The sequence below is a fragment of the Camarhynchus parvulus genome, chromosome 2 (assembly GCF_901933205.1).
Source record: "Camarhynchus parvulus chromosome 2, STF_HiC, whole genome shotgun sequence".
NCBI lineage: Eukaryota > Metazoa > Chordata > Aves > Passeriformes > Thraupidae > Camarhynchus > Camarhynchus parvulus.
In genome coordinates this window covers 42,694,248-42,713,602 of record NC_044572.1, presented here as the reverse complement: position 1 = coordinate 42,713,602, position 19,355 = coordinate 42,694,248, and the positions used below count along the sequence as shown (strand labels likewise).

General features: G+C 43.3%; 1 protein-coding gene across 1 annotated transcript in view; it reads left to right on the top strand.

The window, feature by feature from the left end:
• The window catches only part of ZNRF2 (zinc and ring finger 2), a 53,786-nt gene extending 46,110 nt beyond the window's left edge, over positions 1-7,676 (top strand). The window contains exons 3-5 of the mRNA XM_030968137.1: positions 5,049-5,154; positions 5,869-5,946; positions 7,044-7,676. Of these exons, the coding sequence (XP_030823997.1) occupies positions 5,049-5,154; positions 5,869-5,926 (164 nt within the window). The 3' untranslated portion in view covers positions 5,927-5,946; positions 7,044-7,676. The remainder of the gene's footprint in view (positions 1-5,048; positions 5,155-5,868; positions 5,947-7,043) is intronic.
• Positions 7,677-19,355: the final 11,679 nt, after the last annotated feature.

Below are 19,355 nucleotides of genomic sequence, written 5' to 3'. Positions count from 1 at the left end.
TAAACTAATGGCTTCATCTCTGCCTTGCTCAATCTGCTGACTGACCCTGTAGCTGTGAAAGCTGAGTGGCAAAATAAGCATCTGCAGTGACAACTGAATGATGTTCCTTCTTCTCTTGGGAGCTCTGAGCACTTAAGAATCATCTTTCCTTCAGAGTGTCTTTCTGCCTCAACTTTTGAACAGCAGTGGATGGCTGACCTGGTCATCCAAGAATGATCCCTACAGAATCAAGAGTATTCCTCTTGTGGCAGCCAGAATACTAAAAACCAGCTGTAATGTCAAAGAAACTGCTGGCTCTCCGAGTGCTTAGGATGGGCTGGGAAAGACAGGTTTTGCTTGCAGTCAATACCAGTTTGCAAAGCTCAGTCACTGAGCTACATAAGAAAACCACTTCCTGTGCATAATAGTTTTCCTTCCATTCTAGTGTCTACTTCTCCCAAGGACATTAACCCTATATAAGAAGGCTGTCCATATTATTTGTATCAGATAGTTTAAAGTATTTCTCTCTTCCTCCTTCCTCCAGTGCCTGCTTTGCAGCAGAAAATGAAATGAGATGATGGAGGGCAGGAGGAGTGGTAGAAAATCCAGGTCTAGAGAGAACACATTTTAGGGAAAATGAGTGTGAAGAGGAGGAAAGCATAGTAAGAAACAGCCAGAAAGAAATGGAGAGGGAGAAAAACAGATGTGACAGAAGCAATAAAGGTTTAGTAAATGAAGTCAGTAACATTTAATAAGTGTGTAATCACATACACACATGCTTCCTGGCTGCTGAATAGTAAGGTACCTGTAGAAATGTGTAGGTCCTCCTTGACTCCTTGTGATATCAGCAAAGGTGATAGTAGTAAAAATGTAAATTCTGCAATATGGATGAATTCAAGCTCTACAGGTGAACAAGTATATTGGTTTCTAGATGTCTAGAGCTCTGCATACTCCATTTAAAAAGAAGCAGAGACAGTCTCTAGTACTTTACTAAGACAGTTTTTAGTCATCAGCTTCAAAGCAGATACATGGTAATACGTACTATTTAATAAAGTTTAATCAATATTTTTTAATGGCTGATGTTTTACCAATTTTAGTGCCAATACTGTTCAAAAGGTATGTTTCAATTAAGTTTCAGTGTTCCTGAAAGGGTTGACCTTTGTGGTGTCCTTCACTAGTAAGCTAGTTGTGATGGCAGCTTCCATGGACATATAAGGTTTTAAATTTTAGAAAAAATACAGACATTTTCAAAAGTTGTCAATCTGAATTGGGTCAAGGTGTTTCTAACTTAGTGTTCTGTTTCCAGTGAATGCCTAGAGTGAAGTAAAATACTGCAGCTATAAAGTGATAGCTCCCAAAATATATTGACATCTCCATGATTTGTGACTTCAAGTTTCTTGAGCCTAGGGCTGTATCTGCCTGTGTATTAAAAGGCAAAACAAAAAGCATCAGCACAGATTTTAATTACCTTATCCAGAAGGTATGCAGTGCATAGACTTTTGCAGTGCATGTGCTTTTGCAGTCCTCAGTTTAAAGACACTTTAATCACAGATATTGCCTATAATCCTAATCATGGTTGAGTTAGTGACTTTCATAATTATTAGATGCCTTTTCAAAAGTTCTAAGAAAAGTTTTTAAATGGTAAAGTATGTGCAAAATTGCCACAATGCCAGTTTTTTAATCCTCTACTACCTATTTTGCTATAAATGCAGAAATGCCACAGAATTTATTTTCCAGTCAAGATAAAAACAGAAGCTTAGGAGGAAAAATTACTGACAAGCCAAAGTTAAAACAGTAGTAACCAGGGATAGAGGAGAAGAGGAAGAAGTATTTGAGCAGACTCAGGAGGGAAATACTGTGCTCTTTTGCAAGATTTCATCTTTAACACCAGTCTTTGGCTAGTGAGTACTTGCTCAAGTAGCTGGGAAGGTGGAGGAGTGTTTACCTCCTCTTAGGGGCAGTGCACTTGGATGTGGGGGTGTGGTATTTGTCTGTGTACCCACATGTGGGCGAAATGGAAGAATGTGGCTTATTTCCTCTTCCCACTTTCATTTAAGTAATACATTGATATAAATGTTTTAGTCATAACATTGATGAAGTTTTAAGCTGCTTTACTCCTTCTTTTGGTTTGTGTGTTTTGTTGTTGGTTTGGGTTTTTTAAGGGAAAAATTTTAAAATAAAATGTATCTGCTGAATCACTCTGCTGCAGGAAAAGGTGAAAACGAAAACCTCTTCAGACTGCAGTGGTTCTGTGCAAAATGATATGCAGATTTTTCTGTAACAGGTATGTTTAAAAGTCATTGTTAAATGGCCTTTAAACTGACTTGCATCTGATACAAGCCAATGTTGGTGTAGGAGACTGCAGAACAAATTCTGACCAGATCCAGGTCTAACTGGATTATTCATTCCTTTTTCTTTGTCTGAGATTGATGATCCAAATCACCTAAAATGGTCAAAAGGTAGTCAGATCCAAGGTGTCGTAAGTCTGTGAAGGATTGGTTTTGCTGTCATCACTCTACGTGTGTTATTAATTATAAGCTTAATTATATGGGTTTGGAGTATGTTAATGTGCAAGTTACACATGGGCATTTAGAGCAGTTGTTGTTTTTTTGCACTCATACCTTCAGTATTTATGCTCAAGAGCCTTAGATAGGATTCATGAGGTTTACACAAGTAGGGAATGCTGATTCCTCATTATTCCAGAGAAGAGGAGCACTGAGACCTGTTAACACAGCCTCTCCCACAGGGATGGCAGAGCTGCACCACGTTTCTGAGGTCCGGTCTGTGCCAGCACCAGCTCCCCATGGCCTGACTGGGCAGAGCCCAGTGTGTGCCTGGTGCCTCGTCCCAGTTGGAAAGCCTGGAGTGAAGCCAGGGAGGGCAGCAAGCTGTTTGCCAGGGACTTGTGCAGTAGGCCCAGTACTGGCAAAAGGGAGAGTACAGGAATACTGGAGGGAAAATAAAAGGAGTGTCAGACACTTACGCCAGGGCTGGTGGGAGGTACAAATGTTTGAATTGGCATCACGCCCTAATGTTAGCCAAAAGGTGCAGAACCTTGTTAAATTGCTCAGTGGGAGTTCAGACCCAAGCATTGTGCAGTCTGGGGAGTGCAGGATAAGCCAGACATGTACAATAGAGAACGATGGGAAAGCTGTTCACAGGAATGCTTTCTTTTATAAACTGTGTTTTTATCGGACAGCTTTTCAATTCCTCTTATCAAAGCTTGACTAAATGCTTCCCTCTTGAGAGTGCTTGAGGGAGTGAGACGGGGATTTAATTCACTAGAGGTATCTTAGTCCCATTTTGGTTTGGGTAACAGCTGCTGATCTGATAAAGGGACTCTGTGGAAAAAGTTACTTTTATTAAGTATGCTCTGTATGTATGATACATGCTTGAATTATTAATGGTGCTGCTTCCTACAACCTAACTGTGAGAAAAGAACTGCTCACAGGAGTTCTTGTAAAGTCTTGCAAAGAGGTGGTCTAGGAGGATGAAGTCTGACAGCATCAGACAAAGATTGATATCTCTCTAGCCAGACAGTGTCTGGAGAGTATTTGCCTCCAGGTCAGGATAAATACAATTTCAAGGAAGTATTTATCCTTAGCACCCTCTTCTGGGCAAGTTGACAGGTAAGAGTTCTTAAAATATTTTCTGTTGTTTTAAATTATCTTGTCTCCCTGGTATCTCTAATGTTCTGAGAAGCTTACAGTTTCTGATCAAACAACAGGAGTTTACTGTGCATAAAATACATTTTAAAATTTTCTTAGTTGTGGTGGATGTATATTGTTTATATTTTTGTTTCAAATGTTTTTCTTTATAATAGTTCACTTCATGCTAGATATTTTTCACATCTCCATGAAGGTGCTACACATGTGGCATTATACAGGATTTTTAGCATAACCAATGAATGCAGTGGAGACCGAAATAAGCACTGCTTTAGAGCCCTAAGCACTTGCAAGACGGCTGACTGTCATTTAATAGAAACAATGTAATCTAATTTCCTTTTACTTTCTTGCTGCCGTGGTAGCTTTCTAGTAGTCTGTCATTCTCTGTGTTTGGAATGCCAGTGGTGATGGAGCCACAGGAGAGAACAGCACAGAGCTGCTGGTTTCTCAGTCATAGCTGCAAACTCTCCATAAGCAATCACTCGAGGTGCCTTTTGGCAATGAAGAGGAAGCTTTTCCCATGAAACCATGGAAACTTGAGCATGTGGACTTACTTTGCCAAGTGTGCACCTTTCTGATCTGCCAGTTTGGTTGCTACATGGTCTCTTGTTGGGAGTGCCCTCTGGAGTATGAGGCTGTGTCTAACAGGGACTTCTAATCTGCATCTGACAAACAGGGCCTTATGTGATCTTCTGTTTGTGCTAAGACTGAATTCTACATCCCACATTCTGGCTAAGAGAAGTGTCCAAGAGAGAAGGTTTTTATTAAAAATAATATGTTTTCCCAGAAACTTCTTAGTGAAAGCCAACTCTTTTGCATTCCTAGTGATTTACTTTTTCCTCCTTTGTTCTCGGACTTGGTAATGCAAAAAATGCTGCAAAAAATTCATTCTCCAGGACTCACTGGAGCTACACCGCAATGACCTTTCCTTCATGGAAATCTCACATTCCTACAGTTGGCAGTTTCATACTTTACACTGAGAAAAAGGTGGATGGGATGTAGAACATGCTAGCGTGGTGAGAAGAATTTGAAGGTGTGAAATATGAGTTACCAGCAAGGCTGGTGGAAGGAAGCCAGATGTATACAAGAGAGATGAGTAGGAGAGTAGAAAAATCAAATGACAGGCTAAGTGTTTAGAAGCTAGGAAGAACTTTACCTGGTTATTTACCTACAGTGCCTTGTCAGAAGAAATGTTACATTCAGGCTTGAACTTAACTTCCAAGCTGAAAACTGAGCATGGGTTCTCATAATGAATCTTCAGTCAGTTGGTGTGTCACTGATCCTTGCCTTTCTGCAGGACAAAAAAATACCTTCTTCAATAGCTGTCCTTGATGTTCTGAATAAATAACGTTTTGCTTGTAGTAGTCTGATTCTTAACCCTTTCACTTTGTGCTCTTTCCCCAGAGGATGTGCTGAGTAAAGATGCTGGGGAGTGTGCAATATGTCTGGAAGAGCTGCAGCAAGGAGATACTATAGCACGGCTGCCTTGCCTCTGCATATATCATAAAGGGCAAGTATTCCTTACTGGAATGGATGTAAAATTTCACAAGGTTGCATTTATGGGGTAACCCTTCTTAAGGGGTGCTTAAAGAAGTGCTTAAACTTAGTTGCTTTTTGCATTTAAAAATAACAAAGAAACAGCAGTAGCAGCCTTAAAGTTGTTTTTTAAAATTACATCTTTCTGCATCTATACCAAATGCATTTGAACTTCATTTTTCCTGCTACAAGCTTCTCATTCCTGGAAAACCAAGTGGATGGGGAAGGAATGTGTGTCATGGCTGAGGAGTTAGGTCGTGTGGGCTTAAGTTCTGTCAAATGCTAATAGAGTTGGGCAGGGAGAGGATTGGGTTTTTAACCTGTTTCATATTGTTTTTTAATAAGTGTCTGTACTTTACAGAAAGTAAAATGTCAGTGAATGATATAAGCAAGATGATGTTAGTAGCTAATTAACCTGTGTATGAAATCTGTAATTTGTAAAATGTTTCCTTAGAAAATTTTAACACTTAAGAAATTTAGGTTTTCAACAGTGTTTAATACCCAAGTATTACTGTGGTTTGGGGTTATTAATTTTTCCTCTGATGTGTGTATATGCATATATTTCTTTGTATAATATAAAATTCTACTAGTCATTGAAATGGAGAAACCAATTTATATTCATATCCTACTGCTAAATATTACTTGTATTCATGTCAATTGTTCTCATTTTTTGTCATGTATCCAACAGCTGCATAGATGAATGGTTTGAAGTAAATAGATCTTGCCCTGAGCATCCATCAGATTAAGACAAGATTCATATTTTTAGGTAATGTTTATTTATGTTCCAACAATAAATATCTTGACTACCTGAAATAACTGTACTATTTCTTTTTAATTGTGAATTTACTACTGTGTCTCAGAGCTACAATATTAATCAGTAAGGATTGATGTATATTGCAATATAGGCAGAAGGTTTCTACATCCTTGCATGGCGTGGTCTTTCCAGTTTTAGTACTGGAAAGTGGCAAGTCAGTGTCAAGAAACCTTTAGCATTAACTTTCTAAGAGTATTTTTCCATAGAAATGAAACAAAATTAAAATAATACAATTGTGTCATTTTGGATTGTTCTGTGAGCATGTATTTTTGACAGAAGTCTTTCGGAATCATGAAAAAGTTGAAACTAGGTATTTTCAAAACTACCTTAATGTTAATGCATTCCAGAATGTTTAAAGCATATAAATAAATAAAAAATGTTGACATGTTTCTATCCCATCTCACAGAAGTTTGCATTTTTCCAGCCTATGTTTTGTGTTAATGGTTGCAGATCTGCAATCTGTGTTAAAAGTTTAAATGATAGTTTCATTCTTTAGTTGACTGACTCAAAAACTTTATCTTATATTAAGTAATTGCCCCTAAGCATTGTGAAGCACACCAACAATCATAAATCTTAGAGAAATAGAGATATCTGAAATCCTATCTGGTAGCTGAGAGTTTGGTTTTGTTGTTCTGAAGGAAGTTAAAAAAAAATCTGAGTATTCATGACTAGCATTTATTTGTGCATTTGTTTCATGTTTCTTCATGTGTGTGGTAGGGCTAGCAAAGAAAACTTCAAGGAAGATATCCTGCTATGTTTTAATCTCGGGGCAGTCTTAGCCAAAATTAATAACCAAACACATTTCCTATATTGCCACCAATATCTGGTTGTGGCAGAAGGCTGCATGCTGTTCATGAACACCTGTGTCTCTGTACATGCTCATGGCTGTCCTGCCTCATGTTAAATTCTATTTGCTTTTTCCACAGCAGGGATGGTGATAACCGGGGACTTAGGAAAAAAGGGGAAGGAAAACTCAGTTGTTGTGCTCGTGCTGTTTGAATGGTTTCTGTACTGAAATAATGGTATTTTCTCCTCTGCTTTTCCAACAGCTGCTTCCACTGATCAGAAAACATAGGAGATGTGAGGTTCTCTTGCTGAACACAGCGTGCCTGGCTTGAGACTTAGTTCTTTGTGGCTGAACAAGGCAAAGATGGACAGTGACACGGAGAAAGCACTGCAGACACCGTTACTTGACAGTAGTGCTCAGTATACCAAACACTCATGCAAAGGACACACAGGGATTTTGAAAATGCTGCACATCCTGTAACAATCGACTCCCCAGAGACATTACTGACACTGTTTTGTATCGAAGGCCAAAGTTCCAAATTTCAGCCTAACTTCTGGTTCTGTGAAGAAGCGAGTTATTGGACGTTTCCTACTGCCTCCAGTGGAAGTGGAGACGTTCGATACGTGCTCTCTGAGACCCTTGCAGGGGAATGGCCCCAGATCGGAGTGGGAACGTTTTCACCTTCTCGTTGGCTGAAGAACAGTACATGGCAAACTAAATAAAATCTAACAGTGTGACCTTAATTTACTGAATTCACACCCTGTTTTAAGTTCTTCACTTTTTTCAAGAACAGAAAACATAACCCGCTCTGTGTAGGAATACTGTATTTCAAAGTTTTGTAACTAAACCTTTGTCACAATGCAGTCCAAAGAGTAAAACCAAGACAGGTAACTAATTTATATTGATCAAGCTATAGAGATTGTTGAAATCTGCACATTGTATTGCTATTTAAGTAACTAAAACGTCTCTTGTATTGCTCATGAGTCAAAACGACAGAAAGAAATGCAGCAAAGCAGAATCTTACAGCTATGCAACTTTTTTTAAAATAGGAAAAAGAAATGAATTACCAATTTTAAGTGCTGCCAGTTAAGGTAATTTGTTTAACGGGTATTTTTTTAAAGATGTTTCAGGTAATTATTTTATTGTACTACTCTCATCTCCAGGCTGCCTCCTGAGGTGTAAATGAATAACTGCAAGTGTGGCATGGGGAGAGGTTTTTATAGGCATGGGCAAGATTACATTGAGGTGGGATTTGTGTTTATTTTTCGAATATGCACAAGTTCATGTTTCCTTGTTTGAATGTGTTTTTCGGTCGCAGGATCTGTAGTACATTGCATCTAAACCCTTGGTGTCTTCATGTGGAGACCAGCATTTGACAGTGTGGGTTTTCGTTTAGTTTGGGTTTTTTCTATCTTTCTTTTTTTTTTTTTAAATTCATCTGCATTTATTTAATTTATTATTATTTTACTGTATTATATTGGTATACCAGAGCTCCACAAAACAGAGGATGTCTCTGGGTGGGTACACCAAGTAAAACTGTGGATATGTATTAGTTCCCACAAAGTATCACAGTTAAAATTAATAATTTTTTTTTAAGACAATGAACTGGAACAGATATCAGGGTTTAGAAGCATACTTTTTATATCGAGGATTAATCGTAGTAGTTTCTGAATTTCACAACACAGGGAAGAGTTTATGAATATTTATTAGCAACAGTATTCTTAGTGAGTTTCAATAGCTAAAATAAGTTGCACAACACTTCAGACTTTTTCTTGTACATAAATAATTCTGGTTGGGTTTTGGTTTTTTTTCTTTGTTTTGTTTGTTTGTTTTGTTTAAGTACACATTTCTCTCTGTTGCTGCTGTGATTTATATCAAAAAGGGCAAAGAACAGGAGCAACTACTGCTATCTGGAGAAGAAGTGCAGTTCATGTTCTTAAACTCTCCCATCTTGCTTGAAGAGCAGTTCTTCCCTGGATAACATTTTCTCCTGAATGTTGCTCTGTAAAATGCCTTTGTTACGCTGCAAATCTAAAGGAGTCCAAACTAGATAATTGTCATAATTGCCAGTGCAGTTTCTATACTTTTGGGCTTGCATCACTGGTTTCAGCTGAACCTGTAAGCTATGGGGCCCTGTTGAGTTCTCTTTTTCAGTGGGAGCAGAATCATTTTGTCACACATTTGATTCTGTAGTCACATCAAATGTACAGTCATTCCCTGTACAGAGTCCTTTTTTGACAAGAATATTTGTGTTGCCTTGTATTATCTTGGGGGAGGGAGGGAGGGGATGAGGAATTACAGCACCTGTGATACTCAAATAGTGGTTTTGCCTGCAGGCCCGTTTTCCCAATGTTTTAAACTCTTGATATCTTCTGAAAGTAAAACTTTTCCATTTGCATTGATTTAATGTTTACTGTTGGCTTCATGCCTGCAGAAACTCACCAGTAGTCATGTAAAGGGGGTAGGTCAGTGTTTTGATGTCCTGTGCTCTGAGGTCATAGATAGTCTTTGGCTTGAGGGTTAAGTCCGTAAATACAAGAATCATAAATCTGTGTACAACTTGAGCTCAGTTTTGGTAGTTCATACTTCTAGTTCACTTATTGTTTCCTCAAAACCCTTCATCTTCTGTATTCAGATGGAAGTAGCTGATTTAAAGACCCAGCAGTTGGGACTATTGTCCCACTGTTTAGGAACAGTGTTGGAAAAGCAGGTCACTAGCTATTGCACTGGTGAAGCTTTTGCAGGCAGGAGTCCATGGCTGCTTCCATCAGCACAGTAGAGCAGCAGTTTCTTGGATTATTTGAGGAACTGATACGAGGTCAGCTTTAGTTTGATGTTCTTGGTATCCATAAATCTCTTCTGAAAGACAATGGGAGGTTTTCTTGTATCCAAACCTGTAACACAGACCAAGCCTGGAATGACCCTGGAAGCATGAGAGCAATGCTTGGGTTTGAAAACACCAGTGGAAACTCACCTAGGTAAGCTTTCTGTCACCATCAGCTGGTGATGACCATGCTGTAGGCACAGCTCTAGTCACAGACAACACCTTCATTTTGAAAATGTCCTCACAGGGATGTCAACTCATTGTGCTTCAGAAGGGAAAAATAAACACCAAAAAAGTCCTGTGTCTCAAACAAGGAACACCACACTTGTCCACAAGAAGCAATAACTTCAATTTCGGTGCGATATGCTTCTTTGCCTGTAAATATCTTGAGATTGCCAATTCTGTGCTGTTTCAGAGTATTTTCTGTCATCTGGCCTATATCTTCCCCAAGTATGTAAGGGTGTGAAATAATTCCCATACTCAGGTCTGCCATAAACATGCTGCTTGCCAGCAGGGGAAGAGTAGATTTGACACTGTTTTCAAATGTGTGATTTTTCTGAACTTGTAACATACCCATGTCTCTTCGGTAGCAGCTCGTGTTTTGAAGTTCATAGTGGAGGTGGCTGTGAGTTGGTTTGCATTTAACCATAGCCCGTACAATAACAAGGGAGTCAAGACTGCTGTCAGCACAGGGCACCCTTTGTCCTGGCTCTTACAAGTCAGTATGTCTATAATAATGCTTCCCTTTGGAAGGAGGTAGCTCATTTTCTTGCAGTGTGTACATTCAGCAATGAGTTGAGTGGGATGTAAAAGCAAAAATATGAAGCACACCACAAATTATTGGTATTTTATTTTTGGGAGGGATAAAGCCAAAACCAGATGGTCTTGATGATGACAGCTAACCTGACTACAAGTAAGGGGAAGTGTACTGGGTATTTTGGAATGGAAAACATGTAGGCTATGTACATGTTTGTGGGTGGGTACTTGTGACCTTGGTTTTTTCCCTGCTTCTCCCCTTATGATGTAAAGGGATTTATGACTGAATCTCAAGATTTATACATTTATCCTACTTAATTTTAGGAGCATTGGGTTTTTAATTAAGCCTTGCTGAAAGGCTGGAGAGCTGGTACAACAGACTCCCAGGAAACTAAAATCTCAGCAAATATGGGAAAGATAATTTTTATTCAGAAATGTGTATCTTTAGTGTTTCTGGAGGGATATGTATAATATGTGAGATGTGCTTAAGAACGCTTTTAGTGCACTGACATTTCTGTGTGAGGGCTTTAGAAACTTGCTCCATTTCTGCTGTGCTCCACTAAAAGCAAGGGACTTGGCACGGAATGTTACCATCTCTCTTTGTAAATGGTGGCAAAACGTTGGTTTTGATGCAGGCAGTGATCTCTGAGATTCTTGTGGCTTTTAGCCACTTTGCTGTATTGAAGGAGTATTTGTGTGCAAATTTGGTACTAATTCTACTGTGCAGTTGGGATTTTCCTGCTGAGAGACTACCACACACCTGGGAGTGCAGAAGTGCTACTATGGGATCTTCCAGCTCACCTTTGGTAGTGGAGGATTATCTCTTTTTTTGATGAGTGCTATATTTGATTATTCACTTTCCACCCTTCCAAGCTTAAAAGTCATTTTAGTATCCATTTCTTCCCCGTCTAGCTGAAGATGAGATATATGTTAGGCCATATTCCTATATAAATAGGCTTTCCATTGGCATCAGCAAAAGTGATGTAAGAGGTTGTAACTGTAAGAGAAGGCTTCTTACAGATTTCCTACAATCCAGCCAAATGTGGGTTTTTTTCATGCAGCTCCTACCATTTAACTTTTTGTCATTCAAAACACTCTGCGTGAGAAATCCGCAACAGAACTATGTCCAGGATTTGTTTCCTGAATGAAAAATCTGTGATGTTTCTGTTTCTCCACCTGCTTCTAAAATCAAGTTGGAGATGGTTTAGCATGTTGGGGATTAAAAAAACCAACCCAGTCCATACTCTTAAATTACATTTGGTTATCTTACTCCACAATTATAGGCTGGCTTTCCAAGCTGCTTGTGTTCTGTAAAGTCATGTCTCAATTAGTAAATCAGAGCTGATGATGGGATAAGCTGTAAAATGACCTCACTGTGGGGCATTATTAGTTGTTGAAGACTTGCTCAGGTAAACCACCATAGGAGTAACCTGCACCTGAAAAAGGAATATCCTGCACCTGAAAAAGGCTTGACTTGGTTCTGTCTTGGATCTAATAAGTTGCCAGTGTACAAGAAGTAGAAGGCAGCCAGCCCACTCACTGATCTTTCTGGCAGCTTTTAATCTATGCGTGTCTGTTTGAGAGACTTTTGCCCTTGGGTGTGCTTTGGCAAAGATTTTGCAACGATAAATAGGATTTGCTCGATTTTGGCAGAGTTTCAAGTGTAAGTAACCCGACATTGCAAGAACATAATCTGTTGCTGAATCCTGTTCCTCTTGTTTTCTCTCAAATCTGTCCCTTTTAATGCTAATTGGTTATATTTCATAGTAAACACTTCTCAACATGACTGGTCACAAGCTCTCAAGGTGTGAAATTCTAAGAGGAAGAGACATCAAAGCTTGATTCTATGCTCTTGTATATATTGAGATGAAGCTGGAATATTTGTTACCATACAGTGAAGAATTCTTCCCTAGCTGATATTGCCAAAGCACTATAACTTTCAAGGAAGAAGGGAGGTGGCTTAGCTGTAGAGGGGATGCTTTAGTGAACTACATAAAAACTACTTGCAACAAATTTTAAGAGCTGCAGTGTGGCACTGAATGAGTGGTGATCCAGCGTTAACCTTTATCCCTTGATTACAAATCTCATTCTGGCTCTTCCCACCCTTTGGCAGATACCTGCTGGGAGGGAGCAGAGTGTGTACTCCCCTTTTTTATATGCCTCTTCCTACAGAGCTAACCTTGCCCACAGTGAGTTAGAGGGAAGTCCATGCTAGCTTCTGAAATGCCACCTGTACGTGCAGTGGTAATAGACAAGATACCTTCCTTCATTACCGGGAGCAGAAATTGGAATGTAATTTGCAATGTCTAATGTAAATGTAAAATATATTTGTTTGTTTTGTTGTTTTGTTTTGGTTTTTTTTAATTGAGCAGTATGATTGCAAGTTGACTTAAGTTGTTCTAAGGTACTCTTTTCAGTGGTTTGCCAGTACATAATCACGAATGAAAATATTTTTTTATTGATTTTTAGGTTGTATGTTTAACATTCCATTCATGTAAAATATGTACAAATATATGTAATAAATCTTTTGAAGCACAGTTTTCCTCACACTTCCAGGTGATTTTTTTTTGAAGTATTGGTGAAAGAGGCATTGCTGTGGGACAGAACTTCTGTATGTCTGAGCTGGAGCAGAGGAAGGAAAAGCAGGGCATGGTTTAGAGCCACAGCCAGAAAAGCAGTTTGGCATCTCACCTTGCTGCAGTCCTGCAGGTGGGAGTGCAACCCTCCAGGCCAGCCGCTGGTCCTTCTGAGTCCCTCTCACTCCTCACCTGTCCCACAAGCAGTCATGTGGCAGGCTTGTATCCCTCTGGCCAGGGAAGGTCTCAGCAGACAAGAGCTGATGTAGCTGCTGTTTTGGTTGGGGGTGGCTGGAGGCTGGATGTGAGATGTCTCTGGTTAATGCATCCTCTGTAGATCTTCAGCAGACATGATGGCCTTCAAGGTGAGCATAAGTTAGAGCTGCCAGGTCCGCAGGTAGGGAACTCAGGGGTGGTTTCCAAAGGAAAAAAACAAAAAGGGAATATGGGGCAAAGATGGTAGCAAACAGTCCTTTCTCATCACCTGGAGTCTGGGAACCCCCATCAGAGGATCAAGTTAAATTAATAGCTGCTCTTTCCTTCAGTTTCCTCAAACCCAAATACCACTTTAGCTTCCTCCCCAAACACTTCATAGTTACCTCTTTAAAACTGATTCCCTGACACCATACCTGTGGCTGGGCAGTGCATGGATTTCTTTGTCCCAGATGGTTCCCAGCACTCTGGTCTGTCCCTAAACAGCTGGAAGGAGGCCACTATAACAGCCTCCTGCAGAGACATGTTGCTGGAGGAGGGAATTTCTGCCCAGAGCCACTGCGGGTGTTAAATTGTTCTCCAGTGGAGCATCCTGACAAGGGCAGAGCACTGTGATGTGGACTGCCTGGAAACTTTCTCCTGGGGCAGTGGCTGCAGCTCTGCAAGTCAGGTCACCTGCAGCAGGTAGCTGTGTGTGTGAGAGACCTGGCTGGCTGTGTTACCTCTCCAAACCTTCCTGCCTGGCCTGGCAGAAGCTGGGGAGCTGTAGCCCTTGTGCTGAATGTAAAGTGAGATAAGGACAGGAGCACAGATGAGCCATGTGGTTTCAGATAGTGTACGGGGTAAGTCTGCTGCGGGGAAGGTGTGATTTTACACCTCTCCCTCTACACCAGTTGGGAGTGGAGCTGTGGGTGCTCTGAGTAAAACCAAGTGCATTTCACCAAGGTTATGTGGAGGATGTGGGAGAAAATGAAAGGAGTTCACTCTCCAGGCAGGAGATGCTTCTTGGGTGCTGCTCCCAGACAGGGTGACTTGTGCAGGCTGATGGAACATGATCCACGGATTTATGGCAGAGATTCCCCCATGGCTGTGTGCACATCCTTGCTCCACTTTTGAGATAAGCCTTTTGGTGTGGCTGGGGAAGCTGAACCCATTGCTAAAGCACAGTGACTTTTGGATAATCACAATTCTCTCTGTGGGAGATGATAGTTCTAATGCATAAATTATTCAAGCCTGCACCCAGAAACAGTTGGATGCAATAACTGAGGAACATGTTCCTATCATTTGTTAGAGTAACTTTCTTTCCACCACCCCTCCCCACTTCCCCAGCCACTCCTCCCAGTCGCCTTCTGGAAAGCCTGAATTCCTTCCTTAACTGCTGGTCATTTCTGTGTTTTCCTGCTCAGTCCTGAGCTGTGTTATGGAAGCAATTGATAACTAGTCAGAGCTGAGTTTGGCTTTGCATCAGAAAAATCTGCTGGAAATCATTCCAGTTCAGTAGGTACAGGATTTCATGTGTGAAATTTAAATTAGTAGCATCTGTCAGTATCACATTCTACCTTCCTCCCTGTGGCTGGGAGGCTGGGACATGGGACATGCCACCTTTGCCCCAGGTTGCTTGTCCCGTAGGGTGAACTGGGATGCTGTGCTGGCCCCAGGGTATTCCTGGGAACTGTCAGCAATAGATGGTGATGTTGTACACGTGTGTGTGTGTGTGTGTGTGTCTGGCCCTGCTACCACACACTGTTGTTTGCTACAGCTAGTGGTCCATGTCCACTTCTGGATGCTGTGTTGTTTTTAGCAGAAAGAGGGGAGCAACACACACCTGGCACCTAAGAGAGCCCCCTGCAGCAACAGGAGCTAAACAGGGAAATCCCTCCTCTGGCTTTTGAGTGCCTTGTTCTGTAAAGTCTCATTCTCCTTCTGAGGCTATGACACCTGAGCAATGTCTGTGCCTGGGGGGGTGCAGGCCGGAGCCTGCTGGTGTCTGCAAACATCCCCCAGCGTGTTTGTTCACTAGAGGAGGCTCCCTGCTCCATCCCACCCTGCAGGGAGAGGGGTGCTGGTGTCCAAAAAGCAAAGCAAGCAGAGCACACTGTCTGTGAGGTGCTGTGCAGCTCATTCCTGCTGTCTCCTTGCCAGCCAGCCACTGGGAAACAAGGAGCCTCAGCAAAAGCCAAGTGAGATGGAGTTTTCCAGCCCTCATGTAATAAAGCATCTGTTTTCTGAGGGGGGATGAGATCAGGGATGCATGGTGGCAGGGAGGAGGGTTTGACATAAATAAATAATTGCATAAAGCCCATCCTCAGCTGACGCAAGATGACTCACTCCTCGTAAAGGCAGGGGAGCATAGAGGAGGCAGATCTGAGGCGCAGGGACACGGCCCCAGCTGAGCCCGCTGGAAAATGGCAGGTGCTCTGTGCCTCCGCATTTGGCCCCTTGTATTCGGAGTCATGCTTTGTGTCGAGCTTCTGCCCTACTTTCCTTTCTTCCTGTTTACAGATTGCTTTGTTTGAACACGCGTTTACATTTTAACAAAGCCTCCCCCCTCCCTTCCCTCCTCGTTGTTTCTGTAAGCTGGCTTCAAACAGGAGGAAGAGGAAGCTGCCAGGCCTCTCCCCGAGCCCCATCGGGGCCTGTCACCGAGGCCCGTGAGCACCGCGGGGCTGCTCCCGCCCCGCCGGGCTCCTCTCTGCCGCTCCCTTCCCCTGCGGACCCGGGTGACTTCTCAAGGGAGCAGCCTTCCTCCTCACAAGTCACCCGGGCCGGGATTAGTATCTGCTAAACTCAGGATTAAAGCGTCTGGCAGGTAATGGGAGCAGGAAAGCTTGACGGCTTCATTTGCTGCAGTCCGTGAGGTCCAACTCTCCCGGCTTGCGAGGCTTTAGCAGCTAATTAAGTTGCTGCCTTCAGTGTACAAAGGGAATCCCCAGACAGGAGAGGCTGGGCATAATTTAGTTGTTTGCACGGGGTTTGCTGCAGCTGGAGCTCTGGCTCCCTGCCCCACGGGAGCAAGGGGGACACTTGTGCAGCCGGGCTGCAGCGATGGAGGTGTCCCCTCAGCCGTGTCACCAGCAGCCACCTCCCGAGCCAGCTGCCTGCGTGGGGCTGGCATGGGCAAGCTGGCACCTCTCTCAGACCAGCACTGCACAATGGGGCTGCTGAGAGCCCCCCTGCCAGCAGCCCTGGTGCCAGCAGCAGCTGCAGGCCCTGTGTGTGGCAGGGATTTATGTACTGCCACCCTAAAGGGTTGCTTGAGCCCTGCGGGTGCCACCTGACCTCGAGTGGGTGAGGTGGCATCAGCACTGCCCGAAACCTGCTGTTTTCCAGTGCATTGCCCAGAGACTCCCTGTCTGCAACAGGCACAGGACATTTCCTGCTTTCCCAGTATAAAGCAATGACTGTAGTTTTTGTCCCTGGCTGAGTAAGGCCAGTTTTTATTCCTTCACCCACCTGCTGTGACCTCTCATGCCTTGATGCTCCTGAAGCTCCTCCTGCTGTTTTCTCTGAAACATCATCCCTGTTTTCATGTCCCCCTATGTACCTGAGGGCAGCTATTTCAAACTCTGCAGCTTGTGCCATCAGCTCCATTTACCTCTGGGACTGGCTGACCTCAGCCCTGTCGAGATTCACAGGGGATTCCATCAGCAATTTCCCAGGATTGAAGAGGGACTCCCCCAGCACTTGTGACACTCCCTGCCTCCTCTCACCTTTTCTCCCCACTCTGGCAAGTGAGGAAAGACTTGCCTCAGTAGCTCTGCTGTGTTCTCAGAAGGCTGACCTATTCCACAGAGCAACTGAGAGCCTCCAGCAAACAGGGGAAACCTCCTCCTGTGAGTAAATTTGGAGTCCCTGAGTGCAGCTGGCAGCTCCCAGCCTGGCCTCCATTTTCATCTAGTGCAATCCTGCTGTTTGTTTCTACCTACTAAAGCAGCAGTTGAGGCCTTTGTGTAGAGCTGCAGCTTGAGATTACTCGTTCCATCAGTTGAAAAGTGAGTGGTTTCTGCAGTGATCTCTCCTTCCTCACGGCAAACCCATCCCTCGCTCTGTTCACCTGGCTCTGATGCAGCCTGACTGCAGCCATTTGTACAGCTCTGCAGTGGGCTCCTCATTTTGTCTGCTGACACAAGGTAAGGGAGCAGAATGAAGCTCCAGAAAAGCAGTTATGGGTGTCTGTGGTGGCAAACAGCAGGTGTGTATAAGGCCTTGCAGTCTGGATCCTGACTTGGTGCGACACAGCCCTGAGAAAGCCAACATCTCTTCATGAAAACAGAAGCCTGCAACAGCAAAAACAACTTGTTTCTCTGCAAAATTATTCTACAGATTAGGGCTATTTTCCTGCACCTGTTTCAACAATCCCAACTGTCTCAGCTTTAAGAATGAAAAGAGTATCTGACAAACAACCCTCTCTTGCACATAGACGCCTTGTCCAAGACTGACCAATTACCATGGGGTCACAGCTTGTTACTGACCAACAGGAGATAGACATGGGAGGATCTATAAAACTATACAAAGGGATGTGAAAAATAAAGCTTTTTTCACTCCTGAAAAGAGTGTGTCTCGTCTCTCTGAAACGAGGTCAACAGCAACAGGTGTCTTGCTGTATTTTTGGCATCAGTACCACTCCCTCAGCATGGAACAGTGGGATTGGGATCCTGCCCTGGCTGTGGTTGAAGAGCAAAGGCTGCATGGCCTTGCACCACCCTGCAAGTCATGAACTGAGGCCTGGCACCTGGAGACACGTGTGACAACAGTGAGCCATGCCAGGCTCAGACAAACACCCTGTCCTGAGGACCTGGCAGTGTTCGACTGGAGCAGGACTGCACTGTGTCACAGCAGGGCTTCCTTGAGGGCTGCAGCGTCACCTGGCACCAGTAAACACACACAGTTTGCACCAGCCCAAGACAAGTGGTGACACTTCCAGCCAACAAGTCTTTGCCCCCAGCAGCAGGAGGTGGAAATGAGAAGAGCTCCTGCAGTCAGTGGGGCAGGAGGACTCCAGGAGTGCAGCACGGCTGCAGCACATTCCCTGAGGCACCACTGTGCTTTCCCTCGCTGCCCCTAACTGGATTGGCACCTGCTGTTGGAAGGGCCCCTCATGGGCAATGGCAGCTGTGAAAGGCCTTCTCCAGCTGTGGCAGCTCCTCTCTCTTGTCTGCAGCCAGAATTAGTTGGGGTGTCACTGTCCCATCTTGATGCAGCCAAGTGTCTGCTCCACAGGGCTTCAGCAGAGCCCGAGCACTTGCAGGCAGCTTGTTCTTTAAAAAGCTGTTTATTATCACAGTAGACAAGTGGAAAAACATGACACAGTGTACAGAGAAGGCTTCAGCAAATTACAAACAAGTCTGAAAAAAGTTACAGTTGTCTCTGAGTAAACAAGGCTCTCCCTGCAAGCTGCAGAAGTGTTGCTCCAATGGCCCTTACAAACAGACTGGTAAGACTAGGAAGAGCCTCAGCCAGAAATGCTGTGCAGATAAACAAGGGATGTCCTGCTGCTCCCAGAGCAGCAACCAGTTTGCCCAGCATGTCTCCCAGAGCTGGGATGCGCCCTGTGAAGCAGACCCCCTGCTCTGGGGGAGCTGGGAGAAGGATGCTATGAAACTCCTTGGTTTTGTTAAACCCAGAGTGAGCTGTGCTCAGACCTACAGTCCAATCCAAACAAATGTTTGCTGCCCAAAATCACCTCTGGAAGGAGTGCCTGTGACTTGCTCTGTCTCTGGCACTGTAATCTTGTTCAGTGCCAAACTCTGTCCTACATGGAGCTGGCCTTGATCCTGCCACACTTATCCCGAGGCTGCATTTAGCTGCTGCAGACCTGTAAATGCTGCTGTCCCTGAAAACACTCCCTGGATGCCCAGCTTGTAACAGCCAGGTATGGAACAAGATTTGCAACAGGGCTGAGCCTGTCACTACAAACAATGCCAAAGGCTGCTCTAGCCCAAAAAAGGGGCAGATGTGACTGCACTGGAAAGTTTGGGGGAAGCTATTTTAGTCAATTAGTGAAACAAGGACAGGAACTGTAGTTTTAAACGTATTTTCTACCTGGTAAATGAGCAAATAATTCTGTGATTAGAGCAAAGTAGGAGCATACGTCCTCAAACACAGGCAAATTACACCTCTGGTGAAGGCTCTTCCTTGCCACCAGTATCTTCTCCCTTCCATCAGAGTAGGCTGGCAAAACACACTTTGACAAGGTGCATGAGTC